This window comes from Pempheris klunzingeri, chromosome 3 (genome assembly GCF_042242105.1).
Source record: "Pempheris klunzingeri isolate RE-2024b chromosome 3, fPemKlu1.hap1, whole genome shotgun sequence".
Taxonomy (NCBI): domain Eukaryota; kingdom Metazoa; phylum Chordata; class Actinopteri; order Acropomatiformes; family Pempheridae; genus Pempheris; species Pempheris klunzingeri.
In genome coordinates, this window is record NC_092014.1 from 1,567,106 (window position 1) to 1,592,108 (window position 25,003).

The 25,003-nt window shown below is 44.4% G+C and overlaps 1 protein-coding gene across 1 annotated transcript in view; it reads left to right on the forward strand.

Annotated features, from left to right (window-relative positions):
* Window positions 1-24,708, forward strand: part of ppp3r1b (protein phosphatase 3 (formerly 2B), regulatory s1ubunit B, alpha isoform, b) — a 65,372-nt gene extending 40,664 nt beyond the window's left edge. Inside the window, exons 3-6 of the mRNA XM_070855722.1 lie at window positions 15,240-15,416; window positions 17,371-17,430; window positions 18,317-18,501; window positions 22,270-24,708. Coding sequence (XP_070711823.1) covers window positions 15,240-15,416; window positions 17,371-17,430; window positions 18,317-18,501; window positions 22,270-22,317 — 470 coding nt within the window. The 3' untranslated portion in view covers window positions 22,318-24,708. The remainder of the gene's footprint in view (window positions 1-15,239; window positions 15,417-17,370; window positions 17,431-18,316; window positions 18,502-22,269) is intronic.
* Window positions 24,709-25,003: the final 295 nt, after the last annotated feature.

Genomic DNA, 25,003 nt, shown 5'->3' on the forward strand with positions numbered 1-25,003 from the left:
GATCCCTCAGTGGGGAAAGTTACTGCTGTTACTGCAGCTCAAAGGGACGGACATAAAGCACATAGTTAAAGAAACAGAAAATTAGAGAAACATAATATATACAGAAAAAAGTCCTGAGAGCTGAAACACAGAGGCTGTTTAAAGCTGTTAAAGTGGTCGCTGGACAAACAGCCGTAGTTCTACTTTAACCAACGTCACAAGTGTGAAATGAGAAAAGAGGAACTTCCTGCTGAGCGGAGCTGAAGCTTTGTGTTGATCCTGGTGGTTGAAGCTGTAAATGTGATCATCTGTACTCACCAGTGTTTGGCAGAGGCTCTGCTGTGTTGTTGAGGAGACCTGATGAAGTCAGTCTGGATTTTCTTCAGACAGAAACACAGACGTGTCTCCACGGCTGCCTGGCTGCCACTCTGACTGACTTTACTTTCAGTTCTGCAGTGTGACGTTGAAGCTCTGCTCCTCCTCTGGTTCCTCCCCCTGATTTACACAGTTGGTGATAAACACCTGAGTCATCATGTTTTTATTACTGGTTGTGCCGCCTCCCAACGTGACCAGAAATTCAGCTGCTGCAGGTTTAAAATTTGCAACCAAGGTTTTGGAGTAGAAATGACGTTTCAACAAATTGGTGTGGAACCATTTTACCATCAAAGATATTGTATTATTATTATTTCCATTTAGTGCAAACTTAAGTTCTTTACTCAGTGTTTAGTGGCTAGCGATCGACTTAACGTCTGCTTTAATCCAAACGCTCACGTCCAACGTGTAATTCTGCTGTATTTGAACAATAAAAGTAATAAATAAACAATGTGAAGCTTGAAGGTGAGTGTTATTGAACAATAGTTCAACACTTCATAGTTGAAGTATCAAATAGTATTTTGCCTTGAACTGCACATCCCTACTTTGAAGCCAGTTTGACCTCATGGTCAAACCGTGTAATTACAACAATGGCGTCCATCACGTGACGCCAAACTGGCCCAAAAAGAATTTTTTTTCCACAGACTCACTTTGGGAAGGAGACGTTTGTAAATCAGGGGACATGTTTTCATTGACAGTCACAAACCAAGAAATGACTCGTTTCAAGATCAGAATTTGATCCATTCGGTTTGATAACATTTAGATTTTGATTAAATCATTTTGTTCCCACTCATCATAGCAGAGGGCTGACAGGAAGTCACCTGACTCAGTGCAGGTATGCAGTGCTCTATGGGCCCAACTATGCAGAAGATCTGGTTACTGTTTTTTTTGGCTTCATGCTCCACTGAGCAGCTTCCACAGGTATGAACAGGGCCCCGCCTCTAATGCTGCACCCAGGTCTCTTTGTACCTCCAGGGGTTTGGCAGAACTGATGAGAGCCACTGTGAAATATGTCTGACATGATGAGAGCAATGTGTGTGCCAGATTTTGTGATTATTTGAAGCCACAATGCTCTGACTAAGTCTTGCCACACAATGGGGGCGCTATGGAGCCCCAAAACACTCAAGAACCTGATCACTGCATATTCTGGCAAAATGCACTGATTTTGATTAGTGCGCAAAGTTTTGTGAGTTTTGAAGTGAGTTGAAAATGAGTGTGCACAGGCTAAAAGTAATGGGGGGACGCTTTAGAGCTGAAGTGCCACGCCTGAACCCAACTGAGATTTAGAAATATTTACCAGTTTGATAAGCTTTGTGTTGATCCTGGTGGTTGAAGCTGTAAATGTGATCATCTGTACTCACCAGTGTTTGGCAGAGGCTCTGCTGTGTTGTTGAGGAGACCTGATGAAGTCAGTCTGGATTTTCTTCAGACAGAAACACAGACGTGTCTCCACGGCTGCCTGGCTGCCACTCTGACTGACTTTACTCTCAGTTCTGCAGTGTGACGTTGAAGCTCTGCTCCTCCTCTGGTTCCTCCCTCTGATTTACACAGTTGGTGGGAAACTCCCCAGTCTTCTCTGTTAATATGGAGCAAAGGTGGTTCTGCACCCAACAGGTGGAGGAGGGAGGTTTTACTGTAACTGGCGTCTCCTCCTGCAGAGACTGGTGTGAGGCTGTTGGTCGGGTCCTCGGCCATCATGAGTGATGATCCTGAGCATGACGGACGGTGTGTTCGCTCACATGTACCAGGAGTGTTTGGTGCTCGGCGTGGCAGCAGTACGCTCACTTTGGGCTCATCATCCCTCTGTTGTGGTCCATCTAGTGGTCGTTCTGGTTGGCAGCAGCAGTCGGTGGTCCACATGGAGGCCTGTTGTTGTTGTTGCTGCAGTGCAGCAGGGAGTCATGTACAAGTGGTCAGACATGAGGAGGCTGTCAGGCCTCCAGAAATGTGCACTGCTGAAATGAAATGAGGTTTTTTCTGTAGGTACACACCAGTTTTCGTTGGATGAGTCTTCCAGAAAGACCAGACAACACTATTTGTTGTTGTGTTGCTTCCCCTGAGTCTTCAGACTCTGTGTTGATTGGGTTCAGGAGTTCCTCAACGAGTTCTTTTCGCTGCCCGACAATATCCCCAGTCCGGGTCAGCGGTCCTCCTCCCTGGCTGAATACAGTCTGAGCCAAGCCCCGCTCTCCCTTCCTTAGCCACCGAATGGTTTGCCAAAACATCCTTGAGGCCACCCAAAAGTCCTTCTCCATAGCCAGCCAGCCAGGCTCGAAAGGCCTTCTTCAGCTTGATGGCCTCCCTCACCACTGGCGTCCACCAGCGGATTCTTGGACCAGCACCGACAACCTTCCGGCCACAGCTCTCAGCAGCCTCCTCTGCAATGGAGGCTTTGAACATGGCCCACTGGGATTCCATGTCCCTCACCTCCCCCGGGATGTACGAGAAACCAGAGGTGGGAGTTGAAGACCTCCTGGACAGGGGCCTCTACCAGACGTTCCCAGCAAACCCTCACGACACGTTTTGGCCTACCAGGTCTGTCTGGCAGCCTCCCCCACCATCTGATCCAACTCCCCACCAGGTGGTGATCAGTTGACCTCACTTCACCCGAGTGTCCAAAACTTACGGCCACGGACCCGATGACGCAACCACAAAGTTGATCATTGATCTTTGGCCTAAGGTGGTCTGGTACCATGTACACTTATGAACAACCTTATGCTTAAGCACAGCAGCAAACCATAGTTACATGGAGGTGGCCCTCCAACACAGTGGTGCTCAGCCAGGGACTGGAGAGTATCCCCACACCCGTCTGGCGCCTCTCATCCTGGGCATCTCTGGAAAAGGAGAGAGTCCAGTCCCTCTCCAGGAGTATTGTTCCAGATTTAAAGCTGTGCGTGGAGGCAAGTCCAACTATATCTGGCTGTTGGCACTCAGCCTCCCTCACCAGCTCCGGTTCCTTCCCAATCAGAGAGGTGATGTTCCATGTCCTTAGAGCAAGTCTACGATACCGGGGGTCTACACACCCAGGACCCCGCCTTGGCCTGTAGCCCGGCTTTCCATGCACCCAACCCCCTATAGTGGCCCCTGCAGGTGGTGAGCCCACAGGATTACAGCTCGATGGTATTCCTTTGTGCTTGGCCTGGCTCCAGAAGGGGGTCTCGGATTCCCTAACCCGGGCGAGGGTACGTTGCTCTTTGGGTTCTTCTTCATACAGGGTTTTTGAACCACTCTTACTCTGGCCCCTCCCCTGGAACCACTTTGCCTTTGGAGACCCTACCAGGGGCCATAGACCCCCGACAACACAGCTCCCAGGTTCTCAGGGGCGCACAAACTCCCCGACCACGATAAGGCGGCGATTCATTGGGGGATTCCATTCCAGAGAGACCAGACAATACTATTTGTTGTCAGTGTGGAAATTCAACCTGAAACAATGAGGTCGACTTTCAGCAAACAGAACTTGAATTGTTGTTGTTGTCCGTCTTGTTACTTGCAAGAAGAAGCACTGCAGGAAACTACAGATGAAAACAGGAAACTGCTCCTTTATTCCCAGTTTTAACAGGACTTTAAACTGTCTGTACTGGTGAAATCATTTCATCATCCCAATGAGTGCTTCTTAACTCTTGGACTTTCTTTCTGTGCTCATTACCTTTATTGTCGTTCTGATTGTTTCGGTTTCAGACGGCTTTTTGCTCTGTGATGTGTGACGCCACAATTGTGAAGTCACAATTCTGATAATGTATTTTGTGTTTGTAAGTAGTAGCAACATGCTTTTAAGGTGTCCACAGTAGGCAATGCATTTGTTTTGTTACAGGGAATTAACATGTCGTTCCCGCCTTTGGCCAGCAGGAGGCAGCGGGGCACTTTGTGTTGTGTGTTTGCAGCAGTCGCTTTGTGGCTTTTGCGGCATCACGGTCTGTTGTGTTTACTTTGTGAACATATCGATTGATGTTTGAGTTGGGTTGTCTGTAAAGAGAATGGTAGCAGAATTTATGTATATATAACGTAATGAATATCTGTTACTGGCCATCAGCATATTAGCACAAAATGGCGCTGTGGTAAATGCTCATCCTGCATCGCGCCATTCAGTTGGTTATCGTTGGGCTCCTGTACATTTGGTTTGATGTGTAAATATTCAGAAAATATTTTATGATGCTGTTGTATATGTAAATATTGTTTACACAGAAAGGATGAGTTCATGTGTGAGTTTATTGTGAGAAGCTGGGAAGAGGAGCAGTCTGGTCGGCCGCCCTCCCCCGTCAGTCATGTGACCCTCATCATATCAGTCCCGGTCTCTCCTGTACTCACCCCAAAACCTGCCAGGGAGATGAGCGAGTTCAGGCTGCACCAATGAAATGATTCACATGCAGGACGACGTGTGGATTTTACTGAACATGTGAAAAAGGTAAAAGTCATTTTAGTCAAACAGCAGGAAGCACACGGTCGGGCTGAAGGCAAACGGTTAAAACCCTGAAGATTTCCACAGAATCAAAGTCCAATTTTCAAACTATTTATTGATGATTGGCAGAAACAGCTCTTGCTCTTTAATATCTTTAAATCCAGTAATTACCTCTCTCCATTGTTGGTGGTGACAAACAACAGGCTTTTCTGTTCTCTTCTCATTCAGGCCTCGTGTTCAACATCTGCTTCATTGTATAATCACACATTTACAGATTATTCACCATGAACCACAAATTATTCACAAACCACATAAAAACTGACCAAAGCCACCAGTAATTCACCAAACCACTTTTCACATCACATAGAAAATTCTGCATCAGTTCTATTAATGACTTTGTCCATTAAGTTTTTGTAGCCGTCATAACAAAGACAAGCTCTTCTCTGTAGACACTGCAGGTATGTAATGGACCGAACTGTTGACGACACAGTGAAATATTCAGCAGCATGTTTTCTGTGGCTGCACATCAAATAGAAGAACAGTAATAAAACGGAAACAAATGACCCAAAAATCAGCCTTCAATCAGTAATTTCTTCTCCAAACTGACGTATTTCCTCTGTGATGGATCCACATAAATCAATCACCAAAGCAAACAGATTCTGTTTGAAATCAGATATTTAGTTGACACTATAAATGTTCATTCGCTCTCTTAAATGCAGTAAATCATCACATGAAATAAGAGAAGTCATCAGTCTACTGCGTGTACAGCAGTGGTGGGCCGTCAGGGCCAGCAAGGCCTCCTCTGCTGGCCTAAACTCAGAATCACTGATTAACGTTTTAATATTTTCCAATTAATCTTTTTAGATTATTCCTAATAGTCTATGCTCTTCATTTCATAGCGTGTCTCTGTGTCTCTGGGCTGGGGGGCTTCCAGCAGTGTATGTCTATATTAGAGCTTTTATCCAAACATATTTCAGCCATCATATGTGTTGCCAGGGTCAAAGAAATCTGCCCTGAGACCTTCAGAATCAAAAGTGCAGGCGCCCGTAGCTTAAAATACATCGCAATGAAACTGTTGCTTTAACCAATCAGATTTCAAGTTGGTGACCCCAGGGCCTTCTAGCAGGTGATGTAGCAGTACGATGACGTCAGTATTTTCACGTCCTCTGATTGGATGGTCAGAGAGCTTAGCCAAAGCTAGCGATTCTTATCTGTAGCGACCTGCACAAGCTAAAACTTTATCATAATCATAAGTATTAATAGCAGTTTTTTTAACCCACAATGGCTGACGGAGGAGAAGATGTTAATTTGGTCACAGATCTGCTTAGAAATCCATTTTCAAGGCGGACTTTCCAAGAAAAGCTGGACATTTTGAGGAAATGCTGGCCCACCCCGAAGCTAGCGAGCCTGTCCCAGCCGGAAAAAGGGTTTGTCCGCCACTTTCAGGTCAGCAACTACGAGCGGTACCCTCGGCTTACAGGCTCAGAGGAGCAAATTGTATTGCTGGGAATGCCTGGTATTGGCAACTGAACGACTCTGTGTTTGGAGCCAAGTCGGTGGTTAGAGTGTTTGATGTATATGGAGCAGGTGCACAGCAGCGCAGCTGTGGCTGCAGTGAATGGAGGCTTGTTGAATTCTTTTAATTGGGTTTCTTGCTTTAGGTATCTCCAGCATGAGATACCTGTCTGCGATGCAACGTCCTGTTACACTGCCTTTCTGTATAATAGTGATGGGTTCTATAGCCGAGGCGTCATAATGATGGTATTAAGAGGTGGTTTGATTCAGGTAGGATGCCACTGAAGGCCCAGATGTAAAATGAACGGCCCGCCACTGGTGTACAGGAGAGATGATCAGAGAGGCAGAGTTTTTGCCTCCATCATTACGACACGGACCGAAGAAGGGGAAGAGTTTCTCAGTGAAGGAGCAGCTGGTGAAGGAGTAGATGAGAGCTGCAGCATCTACGTCATAAAAGGAGACCAGACCGTCCTCATAGTCCACAAACACCCCCACCTTCTGAGGCTGAGACCTCAGAGAGAGACGGACTGAAGGGTCATCACAAGCTTCGTACTCATTCCCATTCCTCAACCATACAGTCCAGTAACCATTCTTAGGGCTCAGTCTGATGATCTCTTTCCTGCTGATCGACTCTCTGGCCACTCCTAAAGTCCATTCAGTTTTTCCTTTAACCTGAACCTCAAAGTAGAATTTGCCTGAAGAGAAACTCTGCTCTCCTAAGACAATGTTACACTTAGAAAACCTCTCTGGATTGTCTGGGAGTTTCTTCTTCACATCACCATGATTCACTTGTTTCCCATCATCAGACAGGATGAGATCAGGATGTGCTGTATCAGGATCAAGAGTCACATCCACTGCAAACTTCTGGACCCTCCTCAGCTCAGCTTTAATCATCTCTTTACTGAGATCCTCCTCCAGCTGAGCCACAGCTCTGCTCACAGTCCCTTCATAGGACGGTGGAGGGACGCTGACCTCTGTCCAGTCCCTGGTGGCTGGAGGCTGGTTGGTGTTGAGGGTCTGGACACTCTGGAGGAGATGGAGGTGGTCTTCAGAGCGTGAGAGCTGCTCCACCTCAGTCCTCCTCTTCATCAGCTCAGAGATTTCCTGTTCCAGCTCTCTGATGAAAGCTTGGGCCTGTTTTTCTGCTCTTTCCTGCTTCTCTTTGATGGTGTTGATGAGCTCTGCCTGGCCTCTCTCAACACGCTCCTTCAGAGAAGTGAAGACCTGAACACCTTCTGCTATCACTCTGTCTGCATCTTCCTGACTGAGGTCAGCTGACCGTTTGATCTCCTTAATCTTCAGTCGTCTCTTCTGGATCATCTGCTGGATTTCAGCCTCTGTCTTCCCCAGCTTGGCCTTCTGTCCTTCATATTCTTCTTTCAGAGGAACAAACTCATGTGTCTTGTGGTCTAAAACAGAGCAGAGCCTGCAGATATACGTCTGGTCGGTCTTACAGAACAGCTTCAGAGGTTTAACGTGCTTCGTACACATCCTGCTGTCCAGGTTCTCCACAGGGTCGATCAGCTGGTGTCTTTTCAGACGTGAAGCTGTCAGATGAGGCTCCAGGTGAGTCTCACAGTAGGAGAGCAGACACACCAGGCAGGACTTCAGGGCCTTCAGTTTGGTTCCAGCGCAGACGTCACAGGGAACTTCTCCTGGTTTGGACTCTTGTTGCTCAGATCTCAGATAGTTTGCAGCAGCCATGTCTGCACACAGTGGGAAAGAAAAGGAAAAACAATGTAGTCAAAATACAGTTTTGATTAAAGCTTAATGCAGCAGTGAATGTGTTCTTTCAAGCTGAGCGGTAGCTGCATTTTCGCTACTTTGGCTTGTCGTACTTTTTTTTTTTTTTATAGCTGTGACAAGAGAAATATCACCTGCTGTGTTCAGTGTGTGGCTTTATTCAACACACACAAATTATACTTCCTGTTGTTGTATTTAATGTGAAGACCACACAGAGTGAATTTCATGTAAATCAAATGATCTGTTTTAAATAAGGCTGACCTCTTGTTGCCCAGTAGGTGGCGCTAACACTAACTCAACATGGGCATGTAGGTGTCTTCAGGCCTGCACTCTTACCCAGCATGTGAATTAATAACTTTAAGTGCCAACCTCGTTTCCTGAAACTAGAAAAGCTTCGCAATTTGGTGTCGAGAAGGTGTTGATATTCTGCTGATCAAAATTAAGTGTTGAAACCTCGACGACAAGTTTACAAAAACGTTCCATAGCTCCAAAGTGGCACCTTGTCACATGACATACAACAACATACTTATCACCTATTTAAATTGAATGTCCCAAAATTTGCTTAAAATACATGAAAATTGTTTAAAATTGAAGATGGCTGACTTTCAGTGCTGCTGGGCCAAGCCCCTGTGAAGGTCTCCAGACTTTGAAGTAGGGACGGGTCATGATTTTCTAATCTTCGTTAATTTCCCCCCCAAAAATCGTTTTTTCTGGTGCCTGGTAGTTTGCCTGTCAGGTCCCATTTAAGGCAACCTATCTTCACAACCAGACATCAGCTAGAAGCAGCTGCAGGTATTAGCCGGGTTAGCTTAGCTCTTATCTCGACTCTCCTCCTGCTGCAGTGCTTGTTCTGGGTGGACGGAGGATGTTGTGGCCAGCGATCGACTTAACGTCGGCTTTAATCCAAACGTTCAAGTCCAACGTGTGATTCTGCCGTATTTGAGCAATAAAAGCAAAAATAATAATGTGAAGCTTGAAGGTGAGTGTGAAAGCTCTCTACCTGCTCGACCTGTTCCTGCTGCTATTTTGGTTTGGGTTTTTTTTTCCTCACTCAGTTAGTGATAAACACCTGAGTCATCATGTGTTTATTACTGGTTGTGCCGCCCCCCAAACGTGACCAAAAATTCAGCTGCTGCTGGTTTAAAATTTGCAACCAATTTACCATCAGAGATATTAAAATTATTATTATTGTTATTATTATTATTATTATTGTGACCTTGTGGTGGTGATCTGGTGTCTGACAGCCTCTGCACCAGATCGTTCCTGTTTATCTTCTCTAAAACCTTCTTGGCCACCTTCAGAGCTCCATCAGGATTGTAGGTTTTCACCATCAGATCCACTGTGTCCGTCCTCTCTGCCCTCCCCAGCTGGGACACTCTGATGGGTCTATAGCCTTCCAGGCTGTCGGGCTGCTTCAGAAACCATTTGAAGCTCCTGAATTCATCGTCTTTTAAATCGTCCAGAGTGTTCAAAAGGTCCTCAGGAGTCATCGTGGCTGCCTGCTGAGATCAGACGGTGTTTTCAACCAGCAGGAAACCTGATGAATCAGAGCAGAAACAGGAGTCCTGATTGTGATTTGTGTGATTTCTGTCCTGTTTGAGCTCCAGTGACTGGATTTCATGTCTTTTAAGTGACAAGCTGCTTCAGCTTCTTTCAAGTAAAGAAACTTGACTTTAAAGCAGGATATTAATGAACTGTCAGATTGCTCTTTCAGAATAAAGAACTGAAGCTCTGTCACATTTCATGATTTCATGTCATGTCAATGTAGTCAAAAAAACATTTTAATTGTTTAAAACCAAAGATTTCTTCTGTCAGGTGAAGTAATTCTGAACTACATATAGGGGAGAGCGGGTGAGTTGAGCCAGTTTTTACTTGAAGCGTCTTTTAACCCTTCAGAGTCTAGGACCGCCACACGGTGTCAAAGTCACATGTCGCACGTTTGAAAACGTAAAGCTGTGACACAAGCACGCAGGAGCTCAGTTCAAAGACTGTTGGAAAGCGGACACTTCAAACTTTTTACAAGTGTTTGAATTTTGTCGATCGGCCTATTAAGACTAAATTTATGAAGAGCCGAAGTCGCGCACTACAGCTCTTCTACGAGTTAGAAGATGTCTGGGGAAGAACGTTCTGATTCTGAGGAAGACTCCTTTCAGAGGATGAAGTGGATGCTGCGCGTGAAGACGAACAAGAGGAGGTGTCCGCGCAGACCCCCGCTCCTCCAAAGATCCAACTAGTTTCTGCTCGGATTTTGTGTTTCTTTTGCACTTTTACATACAGTGTGTCCATATATTATGTCAAAATAAATAAATACTTGTAGAATCACATAGGTGAGGTTGTGCTGAAAAGAAAGACACAAAGAAAGGCAAGCTAAGCAGTTTGAATGGGAAACACAAAGGTCAAATGAAAAGTAGTAAAACACACCGTTTTACCCCAGACTCTGAAGGGTTAAAGTGAGAACATGACTAATGCCTCCAGCTAGCAGGTGATATTTCATGATGTGAATCTGTGGAAACAGTTTTCAAAATAGGAGTCTCCAAAAAAACAAAGGAGAAGATCAGAGTAAATTGATGTTAAAGTAAAACTGTTTAAATGAAAAAAACTATGAAGCTGATTCAATAACCAAATGACTGCCTAATGGTTTCATAAATGATAAAGCTGCAATGGCAAGTTGAAAAATTTAACAACAAAATCACCTTCAAAATAAACAACAGTAAACGGTGATGATACCAGGAAAGTGGAGGGAAACTAAACTCCAAACCACAGAGAATCAGTTTAACCCTTTATAGGGCACTCATTGAAATACTTAGAAACCACAGACCAGACATGTCAAACTCAAGACCCACGAGATAATTTCATGTAACTATTAACAAAGGCCCTTCGGTTAACAGCACTCTCACCTCTCATACTACAACTCCCACAATGCACTGAACAGCTGCCACGCTAGTCCAACCTGTGCAGCAGGTATAATGACACACTGATCAACTGATCAATGCATCGTCAGCGCTTTTATAGTGGCACTTAAGACTCCAAGATAAATGGCTAAACTTTGAACACAGACTTTCACAGCAGAGTTTTACCTGTTTGTTTTTCGTAGGTAAAACCTGTGTGTCTGTTTGTGGAGCTGATGGAGCCGTAATTAAAGAATATAAATATAAGACGACACTATGAGACAAAACATGAGGATAAGTAGAAAAAAAATAATAATTTAAAACTTTATTTATTTTATTGAGGAAAAGTTGTTGGAGTTTGGCTGTTTAAATTCATATTTCTGAATAAAATTTATTTTATTATATACTATAATAAAAGAGTCACTTTTGGACTCTTCAATAAATGTTGAGTCCGTTTGGCCCTCGACTTCGACCGTCTTTTAAATTTTGGCCCCTTCTTTGATTGAGTTTGACCCCCCTGCCGTAGACCATCACTGGTGGTCATTACAAGACTTTTACTTTTGTGAATTTTTCAAAAAACAAAATTCTATTTAATGGTGAAAATCAAGGTCAGGGAAGTTTCCATATATGTTTTTTTGCCCGTCTGTCATGTCGCTTTATTGGCTTGGAGAAATCTGGTAGTTCTGCTGCCTCATGGTGAGACGGGGTGGGGGGGTGTTTTGAACTCCTACTTAAGTTACCAACTATGGTGCCTTACCTGATAAAGGGTTAAAGTCCCTACATAAGATTAAGAGATAAAAACTTTTTATTGATCCCTCAGTGGGAAAAGTTTGCCGTTACTGCAGCTCAAGGGGACGGACATAAAGCACATAGTTAAAGAAACAGAAAATTAAATAAACATAATTTATACAGAAAAAAGTCCTGCGAGCTGACACACAGAGGCTGTTTAAAGCTGTTAAAGTGGTCGCTGGACAAACAGCCGTAGTTCTACTTTAACCAACGTCACAAGTGTGAAATGAGAAAAGAGGAACTTCCTGCTGAGCGGAGCTGAAGCTTTGTGTTGATCCTGGTGGTTGAAGCTGTAAATGTGATCATCTGTACTCACCAGTGTTTGGCAGAGGCTCTGCTGTGTTGTTGAGGAGACCTGATGAAGTCAGTCTGGATTTTCTTCAGACAGAAACACAGACGTGTCTCCACGGCTGCCTGGCTGCCACTCTGACTGACTTTACTCTCAGTTCTGCAGTGTGACGTTGAAGCTCTGCTCCTCCTCTGGTTCCTCCCTCTGATTTACACAGTTGGTGGGAAACTCCCCAGTCTTCTCTGTTAATATGGAGCAAAGGTTGTTCTGTACCCAACAGGCGGAGGAGGGAGGTTTTACTGTAGCTGGCGTCTCCTCCTGCAGAGACTCGTGTGAAGCTGTTGGTCCAGGAGTGTTTGGTGCTCTGCGTGGCAGCAGTACGCTCACTTTGGGCTCATCATCCCTCTGTTGTGGTCCATCTAGTGGTCGTTCTGGTTGGCAGCAGCAGTCGGTGGTCCACATGGAGGCCTGTTGTTGTTGTTGCTGCAGTGCAGCAGGGAGTCATGTACAAGTGTTCAGATATGAGGAGGCTGTCAGGTCTCCAGAAATGTGCCCTGCTGAAATGAAATGAGTTTTTTTTCTGTAGGTACACACCAGTTTTTGTTGGATGAGTCTTCCAGAGAGACCAGACAACACTATTTGTTGTTGTGTTGCTTCCCCCGAGTCTTCAGACTCTGTGTTGATTGGGTTCAGGAGTTCCTCAACGAGTTCTTTTCGCTGCCCGACAATATCCCCAGTCCAGGTCAGCGGTCCTCCTCCCTGGCTGAATACAGTCTGAGCCAAGCCCCGCTCTCCCTTCCTTAGCCACCGAATGGTTTGCCAAAACATCCTTGAGGCCACCCAAAAGTCCCTCTCCATAGTCCCCGAGCCAGCCAGGCTCGAAAGGCCTTCTTCTACACTTGTTTATTTCAGTGAACTTTTTAAAGCACTATGAGACACTCTGTTGTGATATTGGGCTATACAAATAAATTGAATTGAATTGAATTGAATTGGCCACAGCTCTCAGCAGCCGCCTCTGCAATGGAGGCTTTGAACATGGCCCACTGGGATTCCATGTCCCTCACCTCCCCTGGGATGTACGAGAAACCAGAGGTGGGAGTTGAAGACCTCCTGGACAGGGGCCTCTACCAGACGTTCCCAGCAAACCCTCACGACACGTTTTGGCCTACCAGGTCTGTCCGGCAGCCTCCCCCACCATCTGATCCAACTCACCACCACGTGGTGATCAGTTGACCTCACTTCACCCGAGTGTCCAAGATATACGGCCACGGACCCGATGACACGACCACAAAGTTGATCATTGATCTTTGGCCTAAGGTGGTCTGGTACCATGTACACTTATGAACAACCTTATGCTGAAACACAGCAGCAAACCATAGTTACATGGAGGTGGCCCTCCAACACAGTGGTGCTCAGCCAGGGACTGGAGAGTATCCCCACACCCGTCTGGCGCCTCTCATCCTGGGCATCTCTGGAAAAGGAGAGTCCAGTCCCTCTCCAGGAGTATTGTTCCAGATTTAAAGCTGTGCGTGGAGGCAAGTCCAACTATATCTGGCTGTTAGCGCTCAGCCTTCCTCACCAGCTCCGGTTCCTTCCCAATCAGAGAGGTGATGTTCCATGTCCTTAGAGCCATTCTACGATACCGGGGGTCTACACACCCAGGACCCCGCCTTGGCCTGTAGCCTGTTTTCCATGGTGAGCCCACAGGATTACAGCTCGACAGTATTCTTTTGTGCTTGGCCTGGCTCCAGAAGGGGGTCCCGGATTCCCTAACCCGGGCGAGGGTACGTTGCTCTTTGGGTTCTTCTTCATACAGGGTTTTTGGACCACTCTTACTCTGGCCCCTCCCCTGGAACCACTTTGCCTTTGAAGATCCTACCAGGGGCCATAGACCCCGACAACACAGCTCCCAGGTTCTCAGGGGCGCACAAACTCCCCGACCACGATAAGGCGGCGATTCATTGGGGGATTCCATTCCAGAGAGACCAGACAATACTATTTGTTGTCAGTGTGGAAATTCAACCTGAAACAATGAGGTCGACTTTCAGCAAACAGAACTTGAATTATTATTGTTGTCAGCAGAAAACTACAGATGAAAAGAGGAAACTGCTCCTTTATTCCCAGTTTTTATTCCCAGTTTTAACAGGACTTTAAACTGTCTGTACTGGTGAAATCATTTCATCATCCCAATGAGTGCTTCTTAACTCTTGGACTTTCTTTCTGTGCTCTCATTACTTTTATTGTCGTTCTGATCTTTTCTGTTTCAGACGGCTTTTTGTTCTGTGATGTTTCCTCTTGTTAGAAGCAATAAACGTCATAAAGTGAAACCAGAGTGTGCCGTTGGAAAACATCATTTTCTTTAGCTTAAAAACGTCAGTCTGCCAAAACATCTCAACTCAAGGGCCACTTGTTGTCTTCTTCCAGAGTTTTTGACTGTGTCACATGGTCTTCAGTTGTCACAGAACTGTAGGTGTTCAAACTTTCCCCTTTTCTGAGCATTTTCAGGAGTTTGAAGGTGAATGAAGTGTTTTTGATGAGTGAGGTGTTATGTTACAGTTTAGGACAGAAAGGATGAGTTCATGTGTGAGTTTATTGTGAGAAGCTGGGAAGAGGAGCAGTCTGGTCGGCCGCCCTCCCCCGTCAGTCATGTGACCCTCATCATATTCGTCCCGGCCGTCTCTCCCGTACACATAAAATTAAATAATTCTTTTTCTGTGTGTACACATTTTTACATGGAAAAAGAAGGAGAGCAGAAAACAGCTGTTGTTCCCAGTTTCAACGCGACTTTAAACTGAACCGCTGAAAATGATTTAACTTCCTTCCATCTGTCTGTTACGATATTTTTACCTCCCAATTATATCTGAGAGGGTAAATTATCTCCATGAACTACCGGGTCAGCAACACAATACGGCCCCCACCTGTGTGGTTATCAGCAGAGTGATTAGTGTTGAAAGAGGCGTCACATGACCCGGCGTTGGGGCTTAGAGCTCGGCACCAGGAGGTCCGGTAGCACAAGGCTCAGCAGCAGCAGCAGCAGCAGCAGCTCTGAGCAAACATGGCCAGTAGGAACAAAAAACCAGGTGAGTTTGCTCGTGTCGTGTTGGTGATGGCTTCTACGGCTGAAGCTCACGAGTAGAAGCGTCGCCCCGACTCGCCGGTCAGACGACATACGTCCAAATAATCTCCTCCTGTTAAGCTGAAACTTTGTGTGTGTGTGTGTGTGTGTGTGTGTGTGTGCTGATAACTCTCATCTCTCTCTCTGTTTCAGTTGATGCTGATGAGATTAAGAGGCTAGGAAAGAGATTTAAGAAACTCGACCTAGATAACTCCGGGTCCCTCAGCGTGGAGGAGTTCATGTCCTTACCGGAGCTCCAGCAGAATCCCCTCGTGCAGCGAGTCATCGACATATTCGACACCGATGGAAACGGCGAAGTCGACTTTAAAGGTAAACGATCAATCATTCACAACTGTGAAATCCACACAATGTTTCTGTATGTATTATGTTTATTTAATCTCTCTCTCTAAGTGTTTGCTTCATGTCCGTCTCTTGAGCTGCTGTAACGGTGAACTTTCCCCACTGTGGGATCCATAAAGTTCATCTTATCTTATCATGAAACGGGCACTTTTTCTACAGAGAGCGTTTACAGCTAATGCTAATGCTAATGACTCTCTGCTTTTACACGTACAGTGACGTTAAAATCTGTGGACGTCAATATCATTCGATCACATCACACTACATCTATGGATTTACAATAAGATGCAGAAAAAGAAAAACACACACAGGACAAAAATAACTCTTCTCTTTTTGTTGTTTAAAGATTTTATATCTGAAACGAATTTGATTTCAGTTGGTTAATGTGCTCCACCTTTCACAGGCTTTTCATTATCATCACCTGTGTTTTTAAAGGGATACGACAACTTGGGTAAAGCAAGTGCTAAACACCAACCCCCAAAAGCACAAAAGTCATCCTTCCAAAGTTAAATTAGACGTTTTGAATTAGTCAACGACACTGTTACATGTTGGAAAGCCCATTTTTTGTGTGTTTTTAACGTACCTGCCTTTTTATATTTGTGTTTGACTTATTATTTATCATCATCTTTTCCTAAACCTAACCAAACTGCCCCTGAAAACTGATGGCAATAAAAGAAAACTGAAAGAAATGAAAGTCCACAAATAAATGAATGTATTTTGGTAATTGAAAATCGGCAGTGAGATTCAGGCAGATGTTATTCACACCCAGGTGGATGTTGTAACGGTATATAATTATTATAATTGTATATAATATTCTGTGTTTAACGTGTCCTGCCCTTTTTATATTTGTGTTTATGTCATTGCTTTAACCCAAACCACCATCGTTTCCTAAACCTAACCTAACTGGAAACTGATAACAAGAATAAAACTGAAATATGAGTTAACTAAGCAAATATATTAGTATATTACGACAGTTGTTCCGACACGACTGAGTGCTAAACCAGTGGTTCTCAGCTGGTCTGGCTTCAGGACCCACCATCACCCCTTAATGACCCAGATCGAGGAACATTTTCAACTTCTCAAATGTATTTAATGAAAAGATGGTGCAGTTTGAACCTGGGACCAAAACGAGCAGCAGGTGGCGCTGCATTTTAATTAAAAACCTAAAAGTGCATCTTAGGGACAAGACACCAGGTTTCAAGAATATTAATGTGACTGTAGCTGTGATAAACCTGCAGCAGTGGATCCACAGTGAACAGCCCTGGATCAATAACATCAGCAGTGCTTTCATGCACAAACAGGAAATAAAGAAGCTGAGAATCCTCACTCACTGAATCTGTGACGACCAAACACGGCACTGTGGGAAACATCCAGGTTCTTCAGAAGCAGCTTTTATCCGCAAAAAGATTCAAGTGGACAAAACTAACTTCTCCTCTGATGACCTTCTCAGTAGATACTGAAAAACATTTAGCTCTGAAGAAAGTTAAGCAGCACTCACCTCAACCTGGCTGAGGTTTTTGTCCTCACTGGAAGAAAATCCAGATCTCGGTGTTTTACTGCTCAATTAATTATCGCCCCCTACTGTTAAGGAGTGTGAACAGACGGCACGCTGCATACAAAAATCCCCTTCAGAATAAAAGCACAGGACTTTTTTTTGAGACCCACCAGAGAATCACTGCGCAAAACAACTAAAATTCCATATGCAAATACTGATACTGCAGTTTTTCACTTACAATCAGTTTATATCAATCTTTTTATACTTTCAGTGGTTTAATCTTCTCCCTGTGAAAGTCTTTAACTGTCAACATCAGGCTTCTTGCTGCTGCTGCTGTTTTCTTACTTAAATAATGTGGATTTATTGTGTGTAAACACGACGTCCTTCATCAACTGACTGTTTGAATCCCTGTCGGGTTTTTTTTGTCTGCAGAGTTCATCGAAGGAGTCTCCCAGTTCAGCGTCAAAGGGGACAAGGAGCAGAAGCTGCGCTGTGAGTGTCCGACGCTTCAGCTTCACGATTTATTAATCAGTGCAAAGATGAATTAAATGTCATGTAAACATCTGTAAAGGGTGTAAAGACATTTTAATATTAACACATAGACGACTTCTTAACTGCAAATTCACTCCAAAACAGTGAAAAGATGACAGAGGAATACTTAAAGGGTAACATTTTGATGTTTAAATTACTAAAATAAGCTGTTGGATTACTCTGCAAAACCCACCGGACTCCATTGCGAAAAACAGTAATTTTACCTAGCAGAACACAGGAGCTGCTGTTACTTCGGTGTTTTAACTTCTTAGTTTGGATCCGAAGTTAAACACCAAATTAGCACAATACCACAAACAAACAGCAGTAGAAGATAAAATTATCTTCTTATGTCTTATGGTTGTTATTTTACTACAAACAGCCATTGTGTCGTTCTTTTCAAACCCACCAGACTCCATTGACAAAAGCAGTAATTTTACCCTCCAGAGCACAGGACTTTAGGTGACACTACAGTACTTCCAGGAAGTGGTAAACCATCAACTCTACAAAGTAAAACCCCTGTTTTAGTGAATGTAGTCTGGTGTGTGTGCTGTTTGTGGTTAAACCAAAAGGATCTTCCAGGTCTCTCTCTGTAGGGATCCTTTCCATGATGCTGTCACACACTTAGAATAACACTCTGAGCCTGTCAGTGGATCAAACAAGCTCTTTTAGTGGATCTACTGTGATCAGGTGACGTTGTCCTAAAGGTTATCCGTTAAGTCCAGTTCTACATCTGCATACAGACACTTTATTGCACATTTGTGTAGCTGAAGGCCACAAACCCCCTTTTCAAAAAGAGCAGGAGAGCCGTGGAAAAACAGCTGACGTGGTTCCTCCTCTGTTCCCCCAGTCGCCTTCAGGATCTACGACATGGACAAAGACGGCTACATATCCAACGGGGAGCTCTTCCAGGTCCTCAAGATGATGGTGGGCAACAACCTGAAGGACACGCAGCTCCAGCAGATCGTCGACAAAACCATCATCAACGCAGACAAAGACGGCGATGGCAGGATATCCTTCGAGGAGTTCTGTGCGGTGAGTGTTGACCTTGACGACGATGATGATGATGATGATGATGATGATGATGATGATGAGTGCTAACCAGAGAGGAAACCTGCCTCAGCTGCCCCAGTGCAAACTGTTCAGTTCAACTAACAGAGACTAAAGTTAACGGTCATGTTTCATCTGTTGGGAGGCGCTGTTAGCATGTTAGCATGTTAGCATGTTCCTGTTCAGACTGATTCTTTTTATGCACCAGAGAGCAAAGACTAGCACACACACACACACTATAGACCTCCACTACACACTGACACACTGACTAACTAGCACACACACACTATAGACCTCCACTACACACTGACACACTGACTAACTAGCACACACACACTATAGACCTCCACTACACACTGACACACTGACTAACTAACACACACACACTATAGACCTCCACTACACACTGACACACTGACTAACTAGCACACACACACACACACTATAGACCTCCACTACACACTGACACACTGACTAACTAACACACACACACACTATAGACCTCCACTACACACTGACACACTGACTAACTAACACACACACACACTATAGACCTCCACTACACACTAACACACTGACTAACTAACACACACACACACTATAGACCTCCACTACACACTGACACACTGACTAACTAGCACACACACACACTATAGACCTCCACTACACACTAACACACTGACTAACTAGCACACACACACACACACTATAGACCTCCACTACACACTAACACACTGACTAACTAGCACACACACACACACACTATAGACCTCCACTACACACTAACACACTGACTAACTAGCACACACACACACACACTATAGACCTCCACTACACACTGACACACTGACTAACTAGCACACACACACACTATAGACCTCCACTACACACTGACACACTGACTAACTAGCACACACACACACTATAGACCTCCACTACACACTAACACACTGACTAACTAGCACACACACACACACTATAGACCTCCACTACACACTGACACACTGACTAACTAGCACACACACACACTATAGACCTCCACTACACACTAACACACTGACTAACTAGCACACACACACTATAGACCTCCACTACACACTGACACACTGACTAACTAACACACACACACACTATAGACCTCCACTACACACTGACACACTGACTAACTAACACACACACACACTATAGACCTCCACTACACACTAACACACTGACTAACTAGCACACACACACACACTATAGACCTCCACTACACACTGACACACTGACTAACTAACACACACACACACTATAGACCTCCACTACACACTAACACACTGACTAACTAGCACACACACACACTATAGACCTCCACTACACACTAACACACTGACTAACTAGCACACACACACACACACTATAGACCTCCACTACACACTAACACACTGACTAACTAGCACACACACACACACACTATAGACCTCCACTACACACTAACACACTGACTAACTAGCACACACACACACATTATAGACCTCCACTACACACTAACACACTGACTAACTAGCACACACACACACACACTATAGACCTCCACTACACACTAACACACTGACTAACTAGCACACACACACACACACACTATAGACCTCCACTACACACTAACACACTGACTAACTAGCACACACACACACACACTATAGACCTCCACTACACACTGACACACTGACTAACTAGCACACACACACACTATAGACCTCCACTACACACTGACACACTGACTAACTAGCACACACACACACACTATAGACCTCCACTACACACTGACACACTGACTAACTAGCACACACACACACTATAGACCTCCACTACACACTGACACACTGACTAACTAACACACACACACTATAGACCTCCACTACACACTGACTAACTAACACACACACACTATAGACCTCCACTACACACTGACTAACTAACACACACACACTATAGACCTCCACTACACACTGACTAACTAACACACACACACTATAGACCTCCACTACACACTGACTAACTAACACACACACACTATAGACCTCCACTACACACTGACACACTGACTAACTAGCACACACACACACACACTATAGACCTCCACTACACACTGACACACTGACTAACTAACACACACACACACTATAGACCTCCACTACACACTGACACACTGACTAACTAACACACACACACACTATAGACCTCCACTACACACTAACACACTGACTAACTAACACACACACACACTATAGACCTCCACTACACACTGACACACTGACTAACTAGCACACACACACACTATAGACCTCCACTACACACTAACACACTGACTAACTAGCACACACACACACACACTATAGACCTCCACTACACACTAACACACTGACTAACTAGCACACACACACACACACTATAGACCTCCACTACACACTAACACACTGACTAACTAGCACACACACACACACACTATAGACCTCCACTACACACTGACACACTGACTAACTAGCACACACACACACTATAGACCTCCACTACACACTGACACACTGACTAACTAGCACACACACACACTATAGACCTCCACTACACACTAACACACTGACTAACTAGCACACACACACACACTATAGACCTCCACTACACACTGACACACTGACTAACTAGCACACACACACACTATAGACCTCCACTACACACTAACACACTGACTAACTAGCACACACACACTATAGACCTCCACTACACACTGACACACTGACTAACTAACACACACACACACTATAGACCTCCACTACACACTGACACACTGACTAACTAACACACACACACACTATAGACCTCCACTACACACTAACACACTGACTAACTAGCACACACACACACTATAGACCTCCACTACACACTGACACACTGACTAACTAACACACACACACACTATAGACCTCCACTACACACTAACACACTGACTAACTAGCACACACACACACACACTATAGACCTCCACTACACACTAACACACTGACTAACTAGCACACACACACACACACTATAGACCTCCACTACACACTAACACACTGACTAATTAGCACACACACACACATTATAGACCTCCACTACACACTAACACACTGACTAACTAGCACACACACACACACACTATAGACCTCCACTACACACTGACACACTGACTAACTAGCACACACACACACACACACTATAGACCTCCACTACACACTAACACACTGACTAACTAGCACACACACACACACACTATAGACCTCCACTACACACTGACACACTGACTAACTAGCACACACACACACTATAGACCTCCACTACACACTGACTAACTAACACACACACACTATAGACCTCCACTACACACTGACACACTGACTAACTAGCACACACACACACTATAGACCTCCACTACACACTGACTAACTAACACACACACACTATAGACCTCCACTACACACTGACTAACTAACACACACACACTATAGACCTCCACTACACACTGACACACTGACTAACTAGCACACACACACACTATAGACCTCCACTACACACTGACTAACTAACACACACACACACTATAGACCTCCACTACACACTGACTAACTAACACACACACACACTATAGACCTCCACTACACACTGACACATTGACTAAACGTATATATTGATAATGTGATGCGGCTGATGACATCACTTCCTGTTCTGCCCCCTCAGGTCGTCGGTGGGTTGGACATTCACAAAAAGATGGTGGTGGACGTCTGACTTTTTCCGTTCGTCGTTTTCTTTCTCCTCCGTTTACTGAAGATCTGCTTGAAGACGTCGTCCAGCTAAACGCCCCGTCTGGTCTCAACCGAAGTATTTTATCTGCGAACACCCTCCCTCCCTCCCCCCCTGCCTCCCTCCCTGCCTCCCCCAAATCCTCACCCCCCCCGACCTTCTCAAGCCAAACACCAAGTATGAATGAAGAGGACTCTCGGTGACTCGGCGTTGCACTTTAAAAGCTGTCGGACGGCTTTTTGACGCAGAGCGACGGTTTCAGTTTGGTGGAGGAAAGTAGGAGTGTGTGTGTGTGTGTGTGTCTGTATGTTTAACTGGTTTTTCAAGGTATGTGGGGTTTTTTATATTTATTTTGGTGTCAGTTTGTTGTTTTGAGAGTCTAACTTAAAGAGAGTAAAGCGGTGGGAGCTTAGCGGTGCTGTTACTTGATTTGAGGACACAAACGGAGCATGAAGTGCCAACGAGGATTTAATTTTGACATGCAGTTGAATTACAGGTGAAATCTGTGTCTTTATTTTGGAGATGTAATTGTATTATTGGATGCATTTATCTTACTGGATTTATCTCGTTTATTTACACTATAAGGACCTTTTCCAGCCAAGGGGACGACCGGGTGCTGCATGTTTGCTTGTTTTAGGCGCTTAGTTTAAGAGAAGTGTGAAGAAGAAAACTCCAGCTCGACGTGAGCGCAGCTTCTATCCCTGAAAAAAACCCACCGGACTCGTCCTGCGTCTCGCTCCAGCTGCGCTCCGGTTTTTTTAAATCCCACCAGGAGCGTTTCACAGAGTCTCTCCTGCTGATCTTCCTGCTCACATTCAGCTGGTTTGGTCGTTAAACTGCGTTTCTTCTTCTTCTGCTGCTTTAAATGTGTTTCTTGGCTGTACTTCCTGCTTCGTTGTGCTGCAGCTACAGACAGTCAGAGTGTTTCTCCACCTCCAGGATGAACCTCGTTAATATCTTCAGACGCTTCTGGTGGGTTTTAAATCGTCGGCGCCATCAGCAGCATCGCAGACGTGCACGGAGGGTTTCAGATGAAAAGTCCTCCAACACGCATGTTTGTAGATTCACTGCAGGAACAAAGTCTGAAACGGTCGAGCTGCTGCTGCTGTTTGCGTTCGGCCGAGAACAGCTCGTCGACGTTTTTCATATTTCCTGCACGTTTCAGAAGCGCTCCGTTAACAGAAAGGTGTTTACACACCTGCCTGACGACGACGAGGACGACGCGCCGGCAGGAAAACACTCGCTTACACTTTTAGTTTCCAATATTTCTGCACGGGTTTTTACACCTTTTAAGAATTAGTAAAAAAAAAAAAAAACACCAAAAAAAAAAAAGAGCCGAGCTTCACCTGCTCCTCCTCCTCTTCCTCCTCCTGTTCCTCCTCCTGCTCCTCCTCCTGCTGCTCCTCCTGCTCCTCCTCCTGCTGCTCCTCCTGCTCCGGACGTCTTTATATTCCACCTTTTGAAGAACAAAATGGCCGAACGGTTTCTTTCCTGACGCGCCGCTTAAAGGACTTTTCTACCTGAAACGGACGACTTGTGATGAGTTTGCATGACGTGTGTGATCTGATCTCCTCCTCTTCCTCCCTCCTCTTCCTCCTCCTCTTCCTCCTCCTTTCTTCTTCTTCTTCTTCTTCTTCTTCTTCTTCTTCTTCTTCTGCTCGTTGCTGTTTTGCATGTAGATCAAGTTTTATTACTTTTTCTTTTCAAAACTCGAGTTTACCAGACTGGTCTCAAAATTTAATGAAATGAGCGAAACGTCTTGCCGATGCGATGATCTGCATGCTAACGTGAGCGTACTTCAGTTTTTCTACACTTCTAAAATATAAAGCTTCAGTTTTTGGTGCATGTTTCGTCGGTAGAAATCATGTAAAATAGTGACTTTAAAGAAGAGTTTATTTATCTGTGGCAGTTTTTAAACCTGTGAAGATCAGCTGACGTGTTTCATGGTGAGGTTCAGTGATTCTTGACAGAATTTGTCTCATTAATTTTGCATTTCAGAGTTTTTTTTTTTGGCTCATTTCATGAAATTCAGTGAGACCGTGTTGTGTTTACATGTTAATAAATGGTGATAGATTCAACATTTCAAGCACGTGGATGTTGCCAACGAAAGGTTTAAACATGGAAATGACTTTTAAAAAACAAAACAAACAAAAAAAAAGTGTGTAATCATGGTGTTTTAGTCGCCCTCCACTCTGTTCGTTCTTCCTTCACGTTTGTTTCCTTTAGTTTGATGTTTACTTTGTTGGTCGTGTTTCATTTTGATCTTAAAGGGATGTTTTCAGTGGATCCACTCTTTGGTTTCTCCTCCTGTTTTTGTCTTTGCTGCATCACAGAAACTTCACACATGGAAAAAAACTGAGAAATAAAGTGTTTGAAAGTTGTTACAGAAGCTTTAAGTCTCGTTTCTACAGTTTGTTTTACTGTTTGCACTTTATTCACATTAATTAATTAATTAATCTAGTTTTGTGTGTTCCTCCTTCGTCGTTGTGGAATTTAAGGAAATTAAAGAATAGTTTGAAGTGATTGAGGAAACTGTTGAACGTTAAATGTTCAGTTGTTTCTTACGGAGTCGTGATGATGTTTCACTCTTCCAGTTAGTCTGAAGTACTAGTAGTCGTCTGCTCCACATCTCAGAGGGAAATATTCTACTTTTTAATTTACTGCATTTAAA